Genomic DNA, 16,094 nt, shown 5'->3' on the forward strand with positions numbered 1-16,094 from the left:
CTCACAAAGTCCTACAGAAACAGTCTCACTAGTTCAGAAATGCAGTTACGCATACTCAGAAACACACACACACACACACACACACACACACAGTCGCTCATAAACACACGCACCATATTCCAGCCTATCACAAATTCAGTGTCTATCAAGTGCATTCTCTTGGGTTGATCTCCCTCCTCGGAACTTGGAGGTGACCCCACTACCCAGGGAGTCAGACTTCTTTGGGGCCACTCGGAAGCCAGTGACTAGGCGGCTGGGCCCCATTCAGGGCTGCCTCGGGCTTCAGGCTGGCACCCCTTTCACAGTACCCACGCGTTCCGGCGCCCTGGCCCTGGCTTCCCCCAGCTAACTCCGGGGTGTAGGGAGAAATCCCCTCCCCCTGACCTTTCCCTATCAGAAACCAGACCGTCGCCTCCAGCTCCGTCCCTGGGGCTGCTGGAGGGGGGCAGGAGGAGGAGCTGGGCGCAGAGGCCGGCCCGACTTGGATCCGCCTGCCCTATCACACAGACATCTGCTCACAGTTTCTTCCTCTTGACGATCGCTACAGATGACAAGGGGAGTGGAGCGGACTGAGGCGGAAAAAAAAAAAGTTATGTCATAAAGATATAAAACGGTGCGGTGACTCACCTGCTCTTAGCCGCAGGTACGAGTTCCGTGGCCGCGCGTCCGCTCTGCTCGAGCCAGGAGCCCGGGTCGGCCTCGCGTCACTCGGCTGGCTCCGAGCGCGCGCCGGGGCTCCGGTGACCCGGCCGGGGCGCGGGGAGGTGGGAGCGAGTCCGCGTCCCCCCACCCTCCCGCCACCCCCGGCCTCTGGGCTTGAACTTCGGGGCAAGGAGCTCGAGGGCGGGGTGGTGGACGGAACAGAGGGCTGAGAGCCGGCCGGGCCCGGGTTAGACAGCCCGGGAAGCGCCACTGAGGAAGGACCCCAGGGTCCCCAAGCCCGGGCTGCGAAGCCACCGCCCCCTAGGTGTCCCCACCGCACGATTCCAGAGAGCCCAAGCCCGATCGCCGGCCCCGCCTCGTTTTCTTTTTCCTTTTCCAAAAGGGGGTTTTACACACACACACACACACACACACACACACACACACACACACACTCACACACGCCTGCCCCCAGTTCCCTCTTTCCCTAGCCTCCGGGCTTAAACCAATTACACCGCTTTGCAAACAAAGTGAGGGCCAGGTTCGGGGGAGGGGCGCGGCGTGGGGGGGGCGGGGGGCGCGGCGGCGGCGGCGGCGGCGGCGGCGGCGTGGCGGGGCGGGAGGCGCGGCGGCCGGGCTGGCGGGCGGCCGCCTCGCAGGTGCACCTCGGGCTTTGTAGGTGCGAGCGTCTTTGTGCGGCGGACAAATGGGGAGAGGACGAGGAGGTGGGCACTCGGGCGACGACGTAAGATCCACATCAGCTCCACGGCACTCGCCTCGCAGCGGCCGCCCGCTCACTTCCCGCGGAGGCGCTCCCGGGCGCCGCGCTCCGCGGCCGCCGCGCGTCCCCCCGGCGCTGCCCCCGCCCGCCGCGCCGCCGCGCACGCCGCGCCCCGCAGCGCCCCGCTTCCTCCTCGCGGGCCGGGGTGGCCTCGGGCCGGCGCGGGCGCTCGGGTGACCGCGGCCGCTCGCCTCCCCTCCCCCGTCCTCCACCTCCCTCCCCCCCTCCCCGCCGGCGCAGAGCGCCCGCCCGTCGCTTGGCACGGGGCTGGATGGTTGCGACGGACCGGGTGGCTCCAGGATGTTAGGGGCTGTGAAGATGGAAGGGCATGAGAGCAGCGACTGGAACAGCTACTACGCCGACACGCAGGAGGTGAGAGGCGCGTGGCCGAGGGGGCGTCCCCGGAGCGCGTGTTTCGGGGGAGATCGGCATGAGAAGGGGTGCCGGGCAAAGTAAGGTGGCGGGCGGGCTCCGGGTGCCTCTGGGGCGACACGGCCGAGCGCCCGTCCCGGGTGGCCCCTTCTGGGTTTGGGGTATGTGGGTGGAGGGGGGGTCCCGGGGCACCCGGTTGCTCGCCCGCCGGATCTTGGAGCTTGCCGAGGGAGAGAGTTTTAGGAACTTGGCGGCTTTGAAAACACGGGGAGAGCGGGAGCTGGAGCCTCGGAGCCCCGGAGTCCCGGGAGCCGCGGAGGCGCGGGCTTGGCGCGCGGGCGGGCGCGCGGGCGCTGGCAGGAGTTGGGGAACAACTCTGAGAAAGCCAGAACTCGCCTCCAGGGCGGCCTCTTCTTTCCTCCCCGCCTACTTCACCTCTCTCTTCCCATACCAAGCTCCCTGCCGCCAAGTTGGGCCGCTGGAGGAGGAAACGAATCCTAAATTTTATCAAACTTGTTCTTCAAAAGCCCTGGTTGCCGAGGAGAAGGGAGCGCGTTCTCCCGTGGCACCGCTGGGTGGCGCTGGTGCGGGCCGAAGGCCCCCCCCCCCCAACTCGGGACGGAGAACCTGTTTCTCTTCATTGTCCCCTCGGTGGCATGTTCTTGGAGCTCATTTTTACCGTGAGCACAAAAGGATTGCTAGGGTAACCAGGTAGAGGCAGGACCCACACCGTTTAAAAAGCATTCCACCCCCCTTCCTGGAAACAGCTGGTTATTAAACCCCCGAAGTTTAATATACCGTTATCGGAAACGCTTTTTGAAACAGTCTTGGATACTCTGAGGAAGAGAGAAAGAAAATAAACCCTAAAGATTTTTTTTAAAAAAAGACAAAACCTTAAGACACGGCAGAAAAATATAAAATCAGAAAAATACTGGAGTGATATATTCACAAAAGTATTCATTGAATTTATTTGCTTCGTAATATCTTGCGGGGGGTGGTCCTAGTTTCCTCTCCTCTAATGTTTTCAAAAGCCGTCCCCCACCCTTTTGCTGAAAAGACATCAGAATTCCCTACTGAATTATCAGAAACTGAGTTTTCAGTATTTCTGGGCTCCACAATTTCCAAGTACTTTGAGAGTTCCCAATTCACAGTGATGAGAGAGAGAAAGAGAGAGAGAGAGAGAGAGAGAGAGAGAGAGAGAGAGAGAGAGAGAGAGAGAGAGAGAGAGAGAGAGAGAGTCAGTCCAGACCTCTTCCAGAGGTTTAATTCTGATGCCATCCTCTCGACCCATCAGCCAGTTAAGACCCCTATGGAAAGGGCTTTCTCACATCTTAAAGCCAGGAATTAGGAAATAGAAAGAATAGCATTAAGAGGAAGTCAGAAGAGTTTGGCTCTTTTTTTTTTTTTGGAATTTTAAATTATTCCAAACTACTCGTGTAGTTTCAATGCCCAGGCTTTGAAATACAGTCCAAGGAACGGGCATGTGGGGAGGAAAGCAGATGATTATTTCAACAAGTTGTCTCAGCACAAATGTTCGAGCCTAAGGGGACCAGAAATAGGTTAGCAAAGATGCAAGCTTTCCAGCGGATCGCTGAGGTGTGTGGAGATAGATAGATGAAGTCGTGTTAACGTTACGTGTGGCCTGTTGATATTATTATGCACCCCTCGCAGGCGCTTCAGTTGTAAACATTTTTTAAGCTTTACTTAAGTACTGCAGTTGCTACAATAGGTAGAAAGTTCTACTAATAAATTTTAATAAACAACCTCAAAGCATGGTTTAGCAATAAAGCCAGCTGTTGGGTAACTGGGGCGAGGAAGGGAGCCTGAAGCCCTGAACGATTTCCTCTATCAAAGAGGAGTTTGATTCCAGGGCCACCCGTCACAATCGAGACTGCGGGTGGGCAGCCTGGAGTGGGCACGGTGGGCGCAGAGCCGGTGCTCCTGGGTGGCTCCCGGTCGTGCGGAGGCGCCCTGGGAGCCATTGCGCCCTTCGGGCGAAGGAGGTGGAGGGTGAGAGAATCGTTCCGGGTTATAAAAAAAAAAAAAAAACCACTGGCCCCCGAGGCGTTTTGCCAAGGCAGCTGCAGGGTAGAGAGGCGCGCGGCTCCGTGCGCCCGCCCCGGGGAGAGGAAGGGGACCCGGACGGCGGCCCCTAAGCCCGGCGTGTAAGGCGATTACACATCTTCCTGGGGACAATATTTTGTGTGAGCGCTCGTCTTTCATGCCTGCCGCGCTAGGATTTTCCCCCTGCCGTGCAAGACATCTTTGCTGGGGCTTGGAAGGGCGCCTGACAATGTGGCCTGGGAGAGAGGGGGGGGGAGGGAGAGACCCCCGTGCATTGCACAGATGCTCTCTCTGCTGGCTGGGGGTGAGGGCTCGCCCTGGCCTCCGGCGCCCACACTAACCCCGCCCTCCGGGGCCCTCTCTCCCTCTGCCCCGGCTCCAGGCCTACTCCTCCGTCCAGGTCAGCAACATGAACTCGGGCCTGAGCTCCATGAACTCCATGAACACCTACATGACCATGAACACCATGACCACGAGTGGCAACATGACGCCGGCTTCCTTCAACATGTCCTACGCCAACCCGGGCCTGGGAGCCGGCCTGAGCCCCGGCGCCGTGTCCGGCATGCCCGGGGGCTCGGCCGGCGCCATGAACGGCATGACGGCAGCGGGCGTCACCGCCATGGGCACGGCGCTGAGCCCGGGAGGCATGAGCGCCATGGGCGCCCAGCCGGCCGCTTCCATGAACGGCCTGAGCCCTTACGCGGCCGCCATGAACCCGTGCATGAGCCCCATGGCGTACGCGCCGTCCAACCTGGGCCGCAGCCGCGCGGGCAGCGGCGGCGACGCCAAGACGTTCAAGCGCAGCTACCCGCACGCCAAGCCGCCCTACTCGTACATCTCGCTCATCACCATGGCCATCCAGCAGGCGCCCAGCAAGATGCTGACGCTGAGTGAGATCTACCAGTGGATCATGGATCTCTTCCCCTACTACCGCCAGAACCAGCAGCGCTGGCAGAACTCCATCCGCCACTCGCTGTCCTTCAACGACTGCTTCGTCAAGGTGGCGCGCTCTCCGGACAAGCCGGGCAAGGGCTCCTACTGGACGCTGCACCCGGACTCGGGCAACATGTTCGAGAACGGCTGCTACCTGCGCCGTCAGAAGCGCTTCAAGTGCGAGAAGCAGCCCGGAGCTGGGGGTGGTGGCGGCGGCGGCGGCGGTGGCGGCGGCTCCAAGGGAGGCCCCGAAAGCCGCAAGGACCCCTCCGGCGCGGGGAACCCCGGAGCCGACTCCCCCCTCCACCGGGGCGCGCACACCAAGGCCGGCCAGCTAGAGGGCGCGCCGGCCGCGGGGCCCGCCGCCAGCCCCCAGACTCTGGACCACAGTGGGGCCCCGGCGACAGGGGGCGCCTCGGAGTTGAAGACGCCCTCCGCCTCCTCGGCGCCCCCCCTCAGCTCCGGGCCCGGGGGGCTGGCCTCCGTGCCCCCCTCCCATCCGGCGCACGGCCTGGCACCCCACGAGTCCCAGCTGCACCTGAAGGGGGATCCCCACTACTCTTTCAACCATCCCTTCTCCATCAACAACCTCATGTCCTCCTCGGAGCAGCAGCACAAGCTGGACTTCAAGGCCTACGAACAGGCACTGCAGTACTCTCCCTACGGCGCCGCCCTGCCCGCCAGCCTTCCCCTGGGCAGTGCCTCGGTGGCCGGCCGGAGTCCCATCGAGCCCTCGGCCCTGGAACCGGCCTACTACCAAGGTGTGTATTCCAGACCTGTCCTAAACACTTCCTAGCTCCCGGGACTGGGGTTTTTGTCTGCATGGCCATGCTGATAGCAAGAGAGATAGAGAGAAAACAAACAAAAACCAACAAACAAAACCACATGTATGAAACCAACAGCATAATCACATCCCAACTATTTTTATTTTCCGTGCACAATCCCCCCCCCAACACACAGGGAAAGGACTGTTACTTTATTATTGTATTCAAAACTCTTTATGTGTATTGTTGTGAAGACCACAACCCCACACCCACAATTTTTTTCCTGAAAAGTTTCAATGAACCACAAGTGTATATATTAAAAAAAAAAAAACCTCCTTTTCCCCTTTCTTCCCTTCCCTCTTTCCCCTGCAGACACACTCTAGTCTTTGCAGGGTTTATTTAAGAAGAAAGAAACATGGTCAAGTTTGTAAAAAATATTTGTTTGTGCTTCTCCCCTCCCCTCCTTCCCTGACCCCACCACACAAGTTTACAGGTAGGTCTACGGCAATACTCTTAATCCTAAGAATTGAAATGGTGAAGAGAAAAGTAGTCACTAAAGGCTATTGAAAGTACTGAAGGACAGGACTGCAATGAGGCAGTAAGATGTAAACAGACCACTACAAATGTCACAGCCATTGGTTTTTCCAGCATCCATTTCTGATACATTCAGAGAGCAGGTGTCTGTAAATGAAATGCACATTTATTGTCTATGGACTTAGTCATGCGAAGATATGTAAACATTCTCCATACTTTTGAGTAACATATAGAATAATAGGTAAGTGATAGACATGCTACATTCAAGAGTTGCCTGACCAAGGAGTTACCAGACCCCTTCCCTCTGTCCTCTCTACCCTGGGAACCAATTCTGCAGGAATGGTCCCAGAAGAACTCTGCTCTCACTCCACGGAGCACCGTGCTCATGTCATTCTAAGGTCACATGTATAAAATTAGCTTCTGTGTATGTATTGCCACTTAATGGATTTTTTTCTCATAAAAGAGAAAGAAATGTCATCACATTGAGGAGAGAGAAGTTATAGGAAACTGTATTTCATAATTGGGTGTAAGGTTCCAAAATCCTATTGGTTTGGCCATTTTAATTATCCCCATCTGCATCCTAGGCCTGTTTCATCCAGTGTTAATGCACTTTCCACAGCTGGACATGGTGTTAGTGTAGCCAAACGGGTCCCATTATTATTCCTCTTTGCCTTCTCAATGTTAATTTATTGCATGGTTTATTCTTTTTTTTTCTTTACAGCTGAAATTGCTTTGAATGATGGTTCAAATTTGAAATTAAAATGTTAATTTCTATCAACGTGATTGTAATTAAGATATTTTGATCTCAATAACGAAAATAATATGAGATTTTAAGCCGTGGAATATGTTCCTGATCATTTGCAGTTAAGGACTTTAAATAAATCAAATGTTAACAAAAAAGGTTTTCTGTTACTTTCCTTCACTTAATCATATCCAAAATGGAGCTTCTGAAGAGGGTAGTTTTCAAATTCTGGAACTTGATGTAAATGACAAACAGAAAAATAATCTAAAGCAATAGTGTTTCCACCTAAGGTCACATGAACATCTAGCTAGTAAAATACATCAAAATTCAAAGTGGGTAAAAACACTGACTTAGCATTCCAAATACTGGGACTTCAAAATTTCTTTATTTCTAGTAATGTTTACTTCAGCATTTGTTGTTGTTGTTGTTGTTTATGGCTATAAGCTTTATGTGTCACTTTTGGGTTTTTCCACTATGAAATCAAATAACATTAGTTTCCTCCTTCTGTGATGCATTTTTCTTTTTATTTGCATGTTCAAGTGAGACTAAAAATATCAGTTCTGGTGATAAAATTAAGTTGTCTACAACGGAGACTGAGCACCCTTATTAAAAGAGAAGGAAAACGCCACTGCAGCTAGATCCTCTCCGCTTAGGTTGAGATGAGAGTGAGAGGCAGGGAGTTAATTCATTCCTGCAGGGAAAGCTTTGTGTCACAAGGACATTTCAGAGTAGCTGCTACTTTGCATTTTGTGGAGATACTTTGAAAAATACTATTTCTAAAAATTCTATCCTGAAGAATTTAAGGCTGATGATTTGTTTGCTTTGCAAGAAGCTTTGAAATGCAACTTCACACCCCACAGTTGTTTGGGATCACAAAATCATTAATCTCCTTTGATAGCAGGCTCACTTTCCAGTCCACCTATTTCTTTGTAAGTCTTGTTGAGATTGACATCAACAATAACAACTCCAGCCAAAGCGGAGGCTGGCCCTGTGCGTGGACTCCATCCTCACCAGGGCTTGAACTTGGACAGCTTTTACTTTGATCGCTCCTCTCCACACTGCGGACAAGATATAAAGACTGTGCGAGTCTCTTAATTATCGCGTAATTGCCTCCCCAGATGAGAGAAGGGTGCCACAGAGCACTTGAGAAAAATCCAGAAATCCCCGCTCTGCTCTCTTCGACTAATGAAAGATTGTGTGTGTGTGTGTGTGTGTGTGTGTGTGTGCGTGCGTGTGCGCGCGCGCGCTATTGCTACCTTGAGTAATTTCAAAACTTAATTTGGAGGCCTTTAAAATCCCCCAAAAGCGGGAAAAGCTTTCCATCTCAACAGTTATATGGCAGATTTGAATTCCAAATGTAATATAAATGCATGAGCTCGGGCCTTGGTGTTTTTGCTGGTCCCTGGAATCTAAAGCGTCTGATTTGGGTGCCGCCCCTTCGTGAGCTTCCCTTTAGCGATCTCTGGGGTCCTGCTTCACCCTTACAAATTCTATTGGACTCTAGCTCTTTTCCTACGCACAGATTTCTCTTCCATTTTTTATTGGGGGGCGGGGGACAGAAGGACGAAGCCTGCTGCGCGCCTAGGGCTTCCAGATGACCTGGGGAGCCGGGGCGGCTGGTCGTGGGGAGCGGGTTTTCCTCGGGGCCCACCTACGACACCGCTGGCTTTTTCTCAGGTCGGCCCCCTCCAGGCCACTGGGCCTGCTGCGCGCAGGGCTGGGGGGTGGAGGGGGATCTGGCCAGCTGGTTGCTCGGGCAGAAGGGACGGAGCAAGACTGCAAGCATCTCGAGGTGACAAGTGCAGTTAGTTGTTCATTGTTTGGGCATTTTCCCCTCCGGGCGAATAAATTTTCAGTTGAGCCGGAGACGTAAAAGTCAACAAAGAAGGGCCGGGGGCCGCGTTACCGTCCCGCGGCCCAGGCGGCCTGCGCGGTCCCCGCGGCTCCCGCTGCGTAATCCCAGCCACGGAAACCCCGACACACAAACGCCCGGACGCCCGCGCTGGGGCGCCGCGCCTGGGGCCAGGAGGAAAACACCTGTGGTTTGGAAGGAGAGTCAGGACCCTCTCCGCGCGACCCCAGCCACCCCCCCTCCCGCCTTCGCGGCGCCCCCTCTTTTCTTCCCTTCGGATGCTCCCGCGGAAAGGGGCCGGAAAGGGGGGGGTGCACACTGCTCAGCCGCCCTCCTCCTCCCCTCCCCACTCTCGGACTATTTAGGAATTTCGCCTGAAGTGGGGGAAGGGTCTGCCGGAGGGGAGGGGGGGAGAAACCCTCCGGAGGACCCCCGAGTCCCGCTGGCCGGGCCCCCTGAGCCATTGACCGCGCCAGCAAGCCAGCACACACTTTTCTAAAAGAAAAACGTGAGTGAGCGCAGTGCAGGCGAGGGAGCTGCGGTAGTTGTTACCGGGCGTTTGAATGCTCAGGCCCGAGACAGTTTTAAACAGAAAGGAAGAAGGGAAAGAAAAAGAAAGAAAGAAAGAAAGAAAGAAAGAAAGAAAGAAAGAAAGAAAGAAAGAAAGAAAGAAAGAAAGAAAAAGAGAGAGAGAGAAAGAGAAAAGAGAGAAAGGAAGGAAGGAAGGAAGGAAGGAAGGAAGGAAGGAAGGAAGGAAGGAAGGAAGGAAGGAAGGAAGGAAGGAAACCAAAGATAGATGAGAGTAAAAGTTCACCAGTTCTATTCAACAGAAACTAAACGCACCAGTGTTTGGCAGTCGAAGACAGTTCGGTCCGTTTTCTTCAAAGATGAAAATTCATTTCCATTGTCCCCGGGATAATTGCTGGCCTAGCAGAATAAACTGAGGAGAGTTACAGTGACGAAAACAAATAAAATTCTACGGAAGTTTTTTAACTGCTGTTTTCATTTCCAGAAAATGGCATACCTGAGCTGACTGTTAAATAAAAACTCATTGTTTTTCTTAGGAGTCTAACAGATTTGAATGAAGCCGAAACAGCAAATATTTCCCAGACTGGTAAAAAAAAATCATCAACCTTGTTGTTTTGGCATTTTAAACATCGATCTTAGTTCCATGAAAATGCTTATTAAAATTTCTTTTAAAAATCCCTGCCACAATCAATATAAATTCCTTTTATTGAAGACCAAAGCAGGAGACCTGTAGCCCAAATTAATTAACCTTTCCTCAAGATCAATTGGTTTTCTGTTGATTTAGCAGTAATATTGTAGAACATTTATCTATAATGTATTTTAATGTGAGACCTCAATATGTCAAGAGGACAAAATCCACTAAAAAATAAAATTGCTTAAATTATTTAATAGATACTATTACGTTCGTAAAAAAATAGTGTGACTTTAACATTCAAAGCTAATTGTTTGAGTTGTGGTAAAATGTGTTTTGCAGCTAAACTCAGTTAAGTGACTACTTCCTCAATTCAGGATCATTATGGCCAGAAAGGTGATTATTTCATTCTATCTTGAGCTAAATGAGTAGTCAAATTATGCTGAAATTTAACAATAAAAATTCCCCAAACTGAATCATTGACAGTAATAGATATTCCAAAGAATGCAAATGTAAGAAAATAAAATAACACGGATTTTTGAAACCATATTCCTATTTAAAAACAATCCATTTGGAAAGATAGGTTTTTAAAAAGTAGTCCCATAAGCAAATTTTATTTTTTTCTATGGAAGCTATTTAATGTATCCAAATAACATTTAACAACAGATTACTTTAAATCTTCTGGGTCTTTTTCTTCCGAATAGATAAGTTTGGAGTCACAATGGTTCCATTGGCGTTTCTCTTTCTAGCTCTCAGCCAGCTCAGTTCATTGAACTTTGCACAGCTGGGACACCGGCCCTTACCTTTCCCCGCCCCTACCCCCTCTTCCCTTCTCTGCAGCCCAATTCTAGCCTGCATTATGGATCGGGAGAATTCCCATGGAGTTCAGTTTTAACTTGTAAAATGCCACTCACATTTCTTCAAACCTGACAAGGGGAAGTTTACTACCCTTCTTTTTCTGTTCACCCTCCTCATTTCTCCAGTATGGTAGCTGTGACCACACACTGAAAGCGAGGAAAGCCTAAGAGTGAGTTCTCCTCCCTTCAAGAAGCCCAGAATCAAACTGAAGAGCTCTTCTAGATGCTGCTTCAGGAGATTTGGGGGTTCTTTATATTATTGACAACCTATAATATAGGCAAAATCTGAACAGACAAGGGCTTTATTACGATTGTGGTAGAGGAGTTGAGAGTCTAAGTAGGGTGCTCGTCACATCACTGGGGAAATCAACTTCAGAATCCAAGACACACTTGATTCCCAGTTTTAGTATGAGGCTGTCTTTCGACTTCCTCAAATGCCTGTTTAAGGTGAAGGGCTTCTCCCTTTCAGAAACCACGCAAAACAGCCTGAATTTCCCCCCTCCAATGCCTCGCCTGGAAATAGGGGGAAAATGAATTAAACTGGAAATCTCCCTTGGTCTCGCCCCCCTCCTCTGAAGGAGTTTGTCACTCCTTTTTGGCTTGTCTAATCTTGCTCTAGTGTGTCAGTTCCCCCCACACCCCCCTCCCGCTTTCTTTCCTCCCTTACACCAAGTAGTCGTTACTTTAAAACACTACTCAGTAAGAAGAAAGCAAGGGCCTCTGCGGCGAGTTATTGGTTTATTTATGTAAGGGTCCACTGGGCGCCAGGAAGCCCCTCTGCGGCGCTCGCCGGTTCGGGGGAGCTGGTTTTCTGTGCAGGTTAAGGAGGGTACATTCTCCTAGCCACACCTGGGGGAGTCCCTCCCGGAATCCAGCTGTAGTTCCCCATCCCAGCAGGCTTTCAGCCATCAACCCCAGCGCCCACCCCGCGCCCCCTTGGGCCAGGCGCCACGCCACTCCTGGCATGTGGCAGTGCAGGGCTTGGATAAAGTTTTCTCTCCTTTCCCTGGAGTCACGGCCCTTCTCCTTTAATTTTAAGTCAGGATAATGTATTAAGAGGGCGGGGAGCTGGGATCCTTCCGGGACTGGGACTGGGGCGGGCGGTGGAGGGGGCGCACGGTGGTCCCGGGTGGGTGGGCGCGCGGAGGTGTGGGAAGTCTACCTGCGCGCACGGGAAGGAAACTTAAAATGTCTTGCAACATGTTTTGCGTTGGTTTTTCCAAGGCCAGCAGGGGCTAAACCCCTGAAGTAGGCTCAGATGCGTGGGGACCAGCTGACACTGCAGAGACTGGCCTTCGGGTGCAGCTGCCTCGCACCGCCCGGCTGCCTGGCCTCCGCCTCCTCCGGCCCACGGCGGCCAGGGCGCCCGCGCACGTCTCCCACGTGCGGAGTTTCCGGACGCGCTTCTCCGAGCCGCACACCTCGAGAGGGCCCAGCAGCCTGGCCGGAGCCACCCCACCATCGTCGATCGTGGTCCCAGGGCTGGGTTTAGAATGAGTTCTAAACCAGTCCTTCTTACTAGCCTCCCCTAGAGCTCTGCTTTCCCCACTTGTAATCCCCCCCTCCACTCCACGTGCTGTGCGGGACCCGGGTCGGAGTCTGAACTGATCAACCCCACGTGGAAACCCTGGGAAGCTGGCGGAGGAACGACCCATCCCGGTGCCAGAAGCCCCAGCCCCGACGGGTCTTCGCCGCGGGGTGCGGGCCTGGTGCCCTGCCCAGGCTGCCTGACGGAGCCTCCTCCTCTCCAGGCCCACGTCCTGCCCGCCAGACGGTGCCCAGGCGCCCGGAACCATATGCTGCCCGCGGGCCACGCGGCCCGACGTGGTGCTCATTGCCGAGGCGGTTCTCAGCCCATCAAAAGCCCGGGCTTTCTTCAGCCTTATGGGCCGCGAGGTGAACAACAATGCCCCGGCCGCTTCACTTCAAAAGCGGCGATCAGGGGCAAGGCTCCCCTAGAGAATTTTTTTTTTCTTCTTTGCCTTTCATTTCTAGTTAAAAAAAAAAAAAAAAAGACATCAGCAAGTCCAGGGCCGGGCGAGCCTAATGCCCTTTGATGGGGATTGAATTCATTATCTCCAATAACACAATTGTGCTTGGCCAACGAAAAGAGCAAAGCAGGGCTCTTTCCCGCCCGAGGGGCCCGGCCTGGCGGGGCGGGCCGGCGACTCCCGCTCCTAGGGACCCGCGTCGCGGCGCAGCCCCAGCCCGCCCGGCCCGGCCGCGGCGCCCCCGGGCTCCCGGGGCGCGGGTGGCAGGCCCCGTGGCGCCGCCCCGGAGGCCGGGTGGGGAGGGGGTAGGGCGGTGCTGGGATCGGATTCATTTTTTCCTCACCTCCCCCCCCTCCTGTGCCACCAGCCCCAGTCGAGGTGTTTTCTCCCTTTCCCTGCCTCCAGCTGCGAGGCGGCTCCGGGCTCCCGGGGGCGCCCCACCCCCGACCCTCGCCGGGTGCGCGGGGCTTCAGCTCCTCCAGCGAGCCGTCCCACCCCGGCGCCTGGAACAACCAGCCCCGCTTTGCACCCGGTACATTTCCGCACCAGCTGTCGTGGGAAAAGGGGCCCTGGAGGCTGGGCCCGGTGGACTGGACACCTCCTCTCGCATCCAGCTGTGGGGGTCCTGGTTCTAGGCGTGGATGTGCGACCTCCTCCGCCCCCCAGACATGGCCCAGGCCCCCCGCACGTGCCTGCTCCGGGGTCCACTGCCACCCGTGCCCTGCAGCTGCCTGCAGCCCAGCCACTAGGCTTTCCTGAGTGCAGGAAGATTAAAACGGGCATTGTCAAGTGTCCTCAACCGTGTGCGTGTGTACGTGTGTGTGTGTGTGTGTGTGTGTGTGTGTGTGTGTGTGTGTGTGTGTGTGTGTGGAGAGGGGGGGAGGGGGAAAGGGAGGGGAGGGGAGGGAGAGAGAGATGAGAGAGGAGAGAGAAAGAGAGAGAGAGAGAGAGAGAGAGAGAGGAGAGGAGAGAGAGAGAGGAGAGAGAGAGAGAGAGAGAGAGAGAGAGAGAGAGAGAGAGAGAGAGAGAGAGAGAGAGAGAGAGAGAGAGAGAAGGTGGAGGCAGGCGCTTGGGCATTGAATCCTGATCAAAGAGTTCTGTACACATTTTCTGTATTATTGTTATTGCTGCGGTTCCCACACAACGCTATTTCTCCTGCACCCATACTGAGTCTTTCCTCAGTTTCACTTTAATTAGACCAAGACTAACAGTTAAAAATTAAAAGAGAATCGAAGTGAGTTTTAGTAATTCTTCACAACTATCCAACATACAAATAATCCACTCTTCACTTTTCGGGTAATGCATATGTTATAGACATACCTTTATACATACATACATACATACATTCATACATACATACATTCATACATACACACACACATACATACATACATTCATACATGCACACATACATACGTATTCATATAGTTATGCAAATACACATACAAATATCCAGTCACTCAGATATACAGACTTAGAGGAGCATCCAGAAGGCTGTTCCATATACAGAAGAGTTCACAAAGCAAGGAAACAATAAATCTAGCAATTTGATGGTTTGGGGTAAACTTAGAGAAGTGTTTCATATTTCAGACTTTTAGTATTCTCTGAAATCTGAAGATTTTGTTACGTATTTTACCCCATAAAAGCTAGAGTAACCATTACAAATTGTTCTTCAGGGACCTTTGGGTATACGTCCTAATTTTAGGCCTCACCACTAGAAGGAGGGGAGAGAAAACTAGACTATAAGAAGTAAGATTAAAGAGAAAAAGTTTGATTCCTTCTTTACTCCTTTCCCTTTCTCTTTTCTTCTTTTGGTCTTATAGAACAGCATCCTGAATATAGTTCACATTAAACATGTATTTACTTGTGTAAAGCATTTGCCTTAAACACATGTTGTTTGTCTTGTAGATATTCTGAGCTCCTAATAATAAAGAAGTTTAGGTAACTATCTTTTTGGCCACAGCCTGGCCTTGAACTCATGATCCTTTTACCACAGCTTCTTCAGTACAAGGATTGTGTGTATGCCACCATTTCTGCCATTTCTTCTCTCTTTCTCTTTTCTTTCTTTCTTTCTTTTCTCTCTTGGAGTATTAGCAAGGATTTAGTTTAGTGTAACAGAATAAAATAGAAAGAAGGAGAAGGAAAGTGAAAAAAAATTTCCTGCTTCCCCCCAAGAATTAAAAAGGTTCTAGCTTTTCTTTAGATGAGTTTTAAACTCCAGATTCCACAGGTTCTCAAAAATTGTGTTCTGGACATTTCTGGACATTTACCCTGCTTTTCATTACATTAACTTATTAACAATAGGTTTATGTGTATGTGTCTGTTCTAGGGCTTTGAACTCTTGTTCAATTCTTTCTCTTGTATTTCAGGGTTTTGTCTGCCAGACTAGCTTCAGATTTTGAATCTCAGATCTCATCCTCCTGAGTAGCTAGGATTATAGGCTTGAGCCACAGGCACCTAGCAACAATAAGGTTGAATCTTGATGACTAGGTCATTTGTAATCTTGCCTTGATTAGTGGCATCTCTAGTGGAACTGCTGTGTCTCCGTCCCTTATTCACTGTCACATACCTAGAAATATGGTGAGTGATAAAGATAGCCATGATTAAGATTTTTACACATTACCACAATGGGAAAGAGTTGATCAGAATAAGTTATACACAGGCACAGCTACTTGGGAGTTAATGCTCATAATATTTGGAATAATTCAGAATAACTACCATCTGGATCGAGTATAAGAATGGTTTCCTAAAAAGCAATACATTTAGAACTACCGAAAGAGCTGTAATGCTGACATCTATTCACAAGACCACAGAAGCTACGGGACAGTCCTGTGGTTTATCATATAAACAATTTGTCTAGTGCCAGAGCACACATATAGGATTATGGAACTTCAGGTGTGCCAGGCATCACAGGATGATGAGTGACTGAACAAAAGGTACTAGGATTTTCATGTAGATGACTTTGGCCCTGGAAAAGAATTAGAAGAGGAAAAGATACAAAGCATTTCAATAGAAACGAGAATTCTGTTTTATCTAAAGTGAAACCCAAACCACACTTTAACTTGGAGATTCACTGAATCGTGGAACCATAGACAACAGTGACAGAAAAGGCCCATTATAACTTCTAGTTCACTCTTTGGCAAGATGGTTACTCTCAGCACATTCCTGTCAGATCCAGAATAAATTGAAATGTCAAAGATGTGTTTATCTCCTGGTGCAGAACCTGAATGTTTTGTCAACTGAATATTTTTTCCTGATATTAAAGTAAATGTCCTAAGTTTCAAGCATGCTTATCCGATTATCCAGTTTTATTGCCTTAAATTGCCTTTGGATATTTGAAGTTCTGTCTTTTAATCTATTTTTTTTTAGCTAATCTAAAAAAATAGTTTTTCTACTTTCCACC

General features: G+C 51.4%; 1 protein-coding gene across 3 annotated transcripts; it reads left to right on the plus strand.

Moving 5' to 3' along the window:
- The first annotated feature begins 1,629 nt into the window (after nt 1-1,629).
- Foxa1 (forkhead box A1) lies at nt 1,630-12,659 on the plus strand. 3 transcript variants are annotated; one of them, XM_090345132.1, is made up of 3 exons: nt 1,630-1,795; nt 4,242-5,553; nt 12,472-12,659. In XM_090345132.1, the coding sequence occupies exons 1-3, from the start codon at nt 1,724-1,726 to the stop codon at nt 12,657-12,659; spliced, it is 1,572 nt and encodes a 523-aa protein (XP_090201258.1). In that variant the 5' UTR covers nt 1,630-1,723. The 3 variants fall into 3 exon arrangements, with proteins under 3 accessions (XP_090201258.1, XP_090201256.1, XP_090201257.1); XM_090345130.1 differs by lacking the exon at nt 12,472-12,659 and adding an exon at nt 6,812-7,277; XM_090345131.1 differs by lacking the exon at nt 12,472-12,659 and having other exon boundaries at nt 4,242-7,277.
- The last annotated feature ends 3,435 nt before the right edge of the window (nt 12,660-16,094 follow it).

This window comes from Megascapheus bottae, chromosome 14 (assembly GCF_031878675.1).
Source record: "Megascapheus bottae isolate mThoBot1 chromosome 14, mThoBot2.hap1, whole genome shotgun sequence".
Classification (NCBI taxonomy): domain Eukaryota; kingdom Metazoa; phylum Chordata; class Mammalia; order Rodentia; family Geomyidae; genus Megascapheus; species Megascapheus bottae.

Bases quoted from the DNA above. Each gene is read 5' to 3' on its own strand.
- Foxa1 (XM_090345132.1), top strand. From the start codon at position 1,724: ATGTTAGGGGCTGTGAAGATGGAAGGGCATGAGAGCAGCGACTGGAAC. The intron at 1,796-4,241 runs GTGAGAGGCGCG...CCCCGGCTCCAG, and splicing joins ACTACGCCGACACGCAGGAG to GCCTACTCCTCCGTCCAGGT. The intron at 5,554-12,471 runs GTGTGTATTCCA...CCTGCCCGCCAG, and splicing joins GGAACCGGCCTACTACCAAG to ACGGTGCCCAGGCGCCCGGA.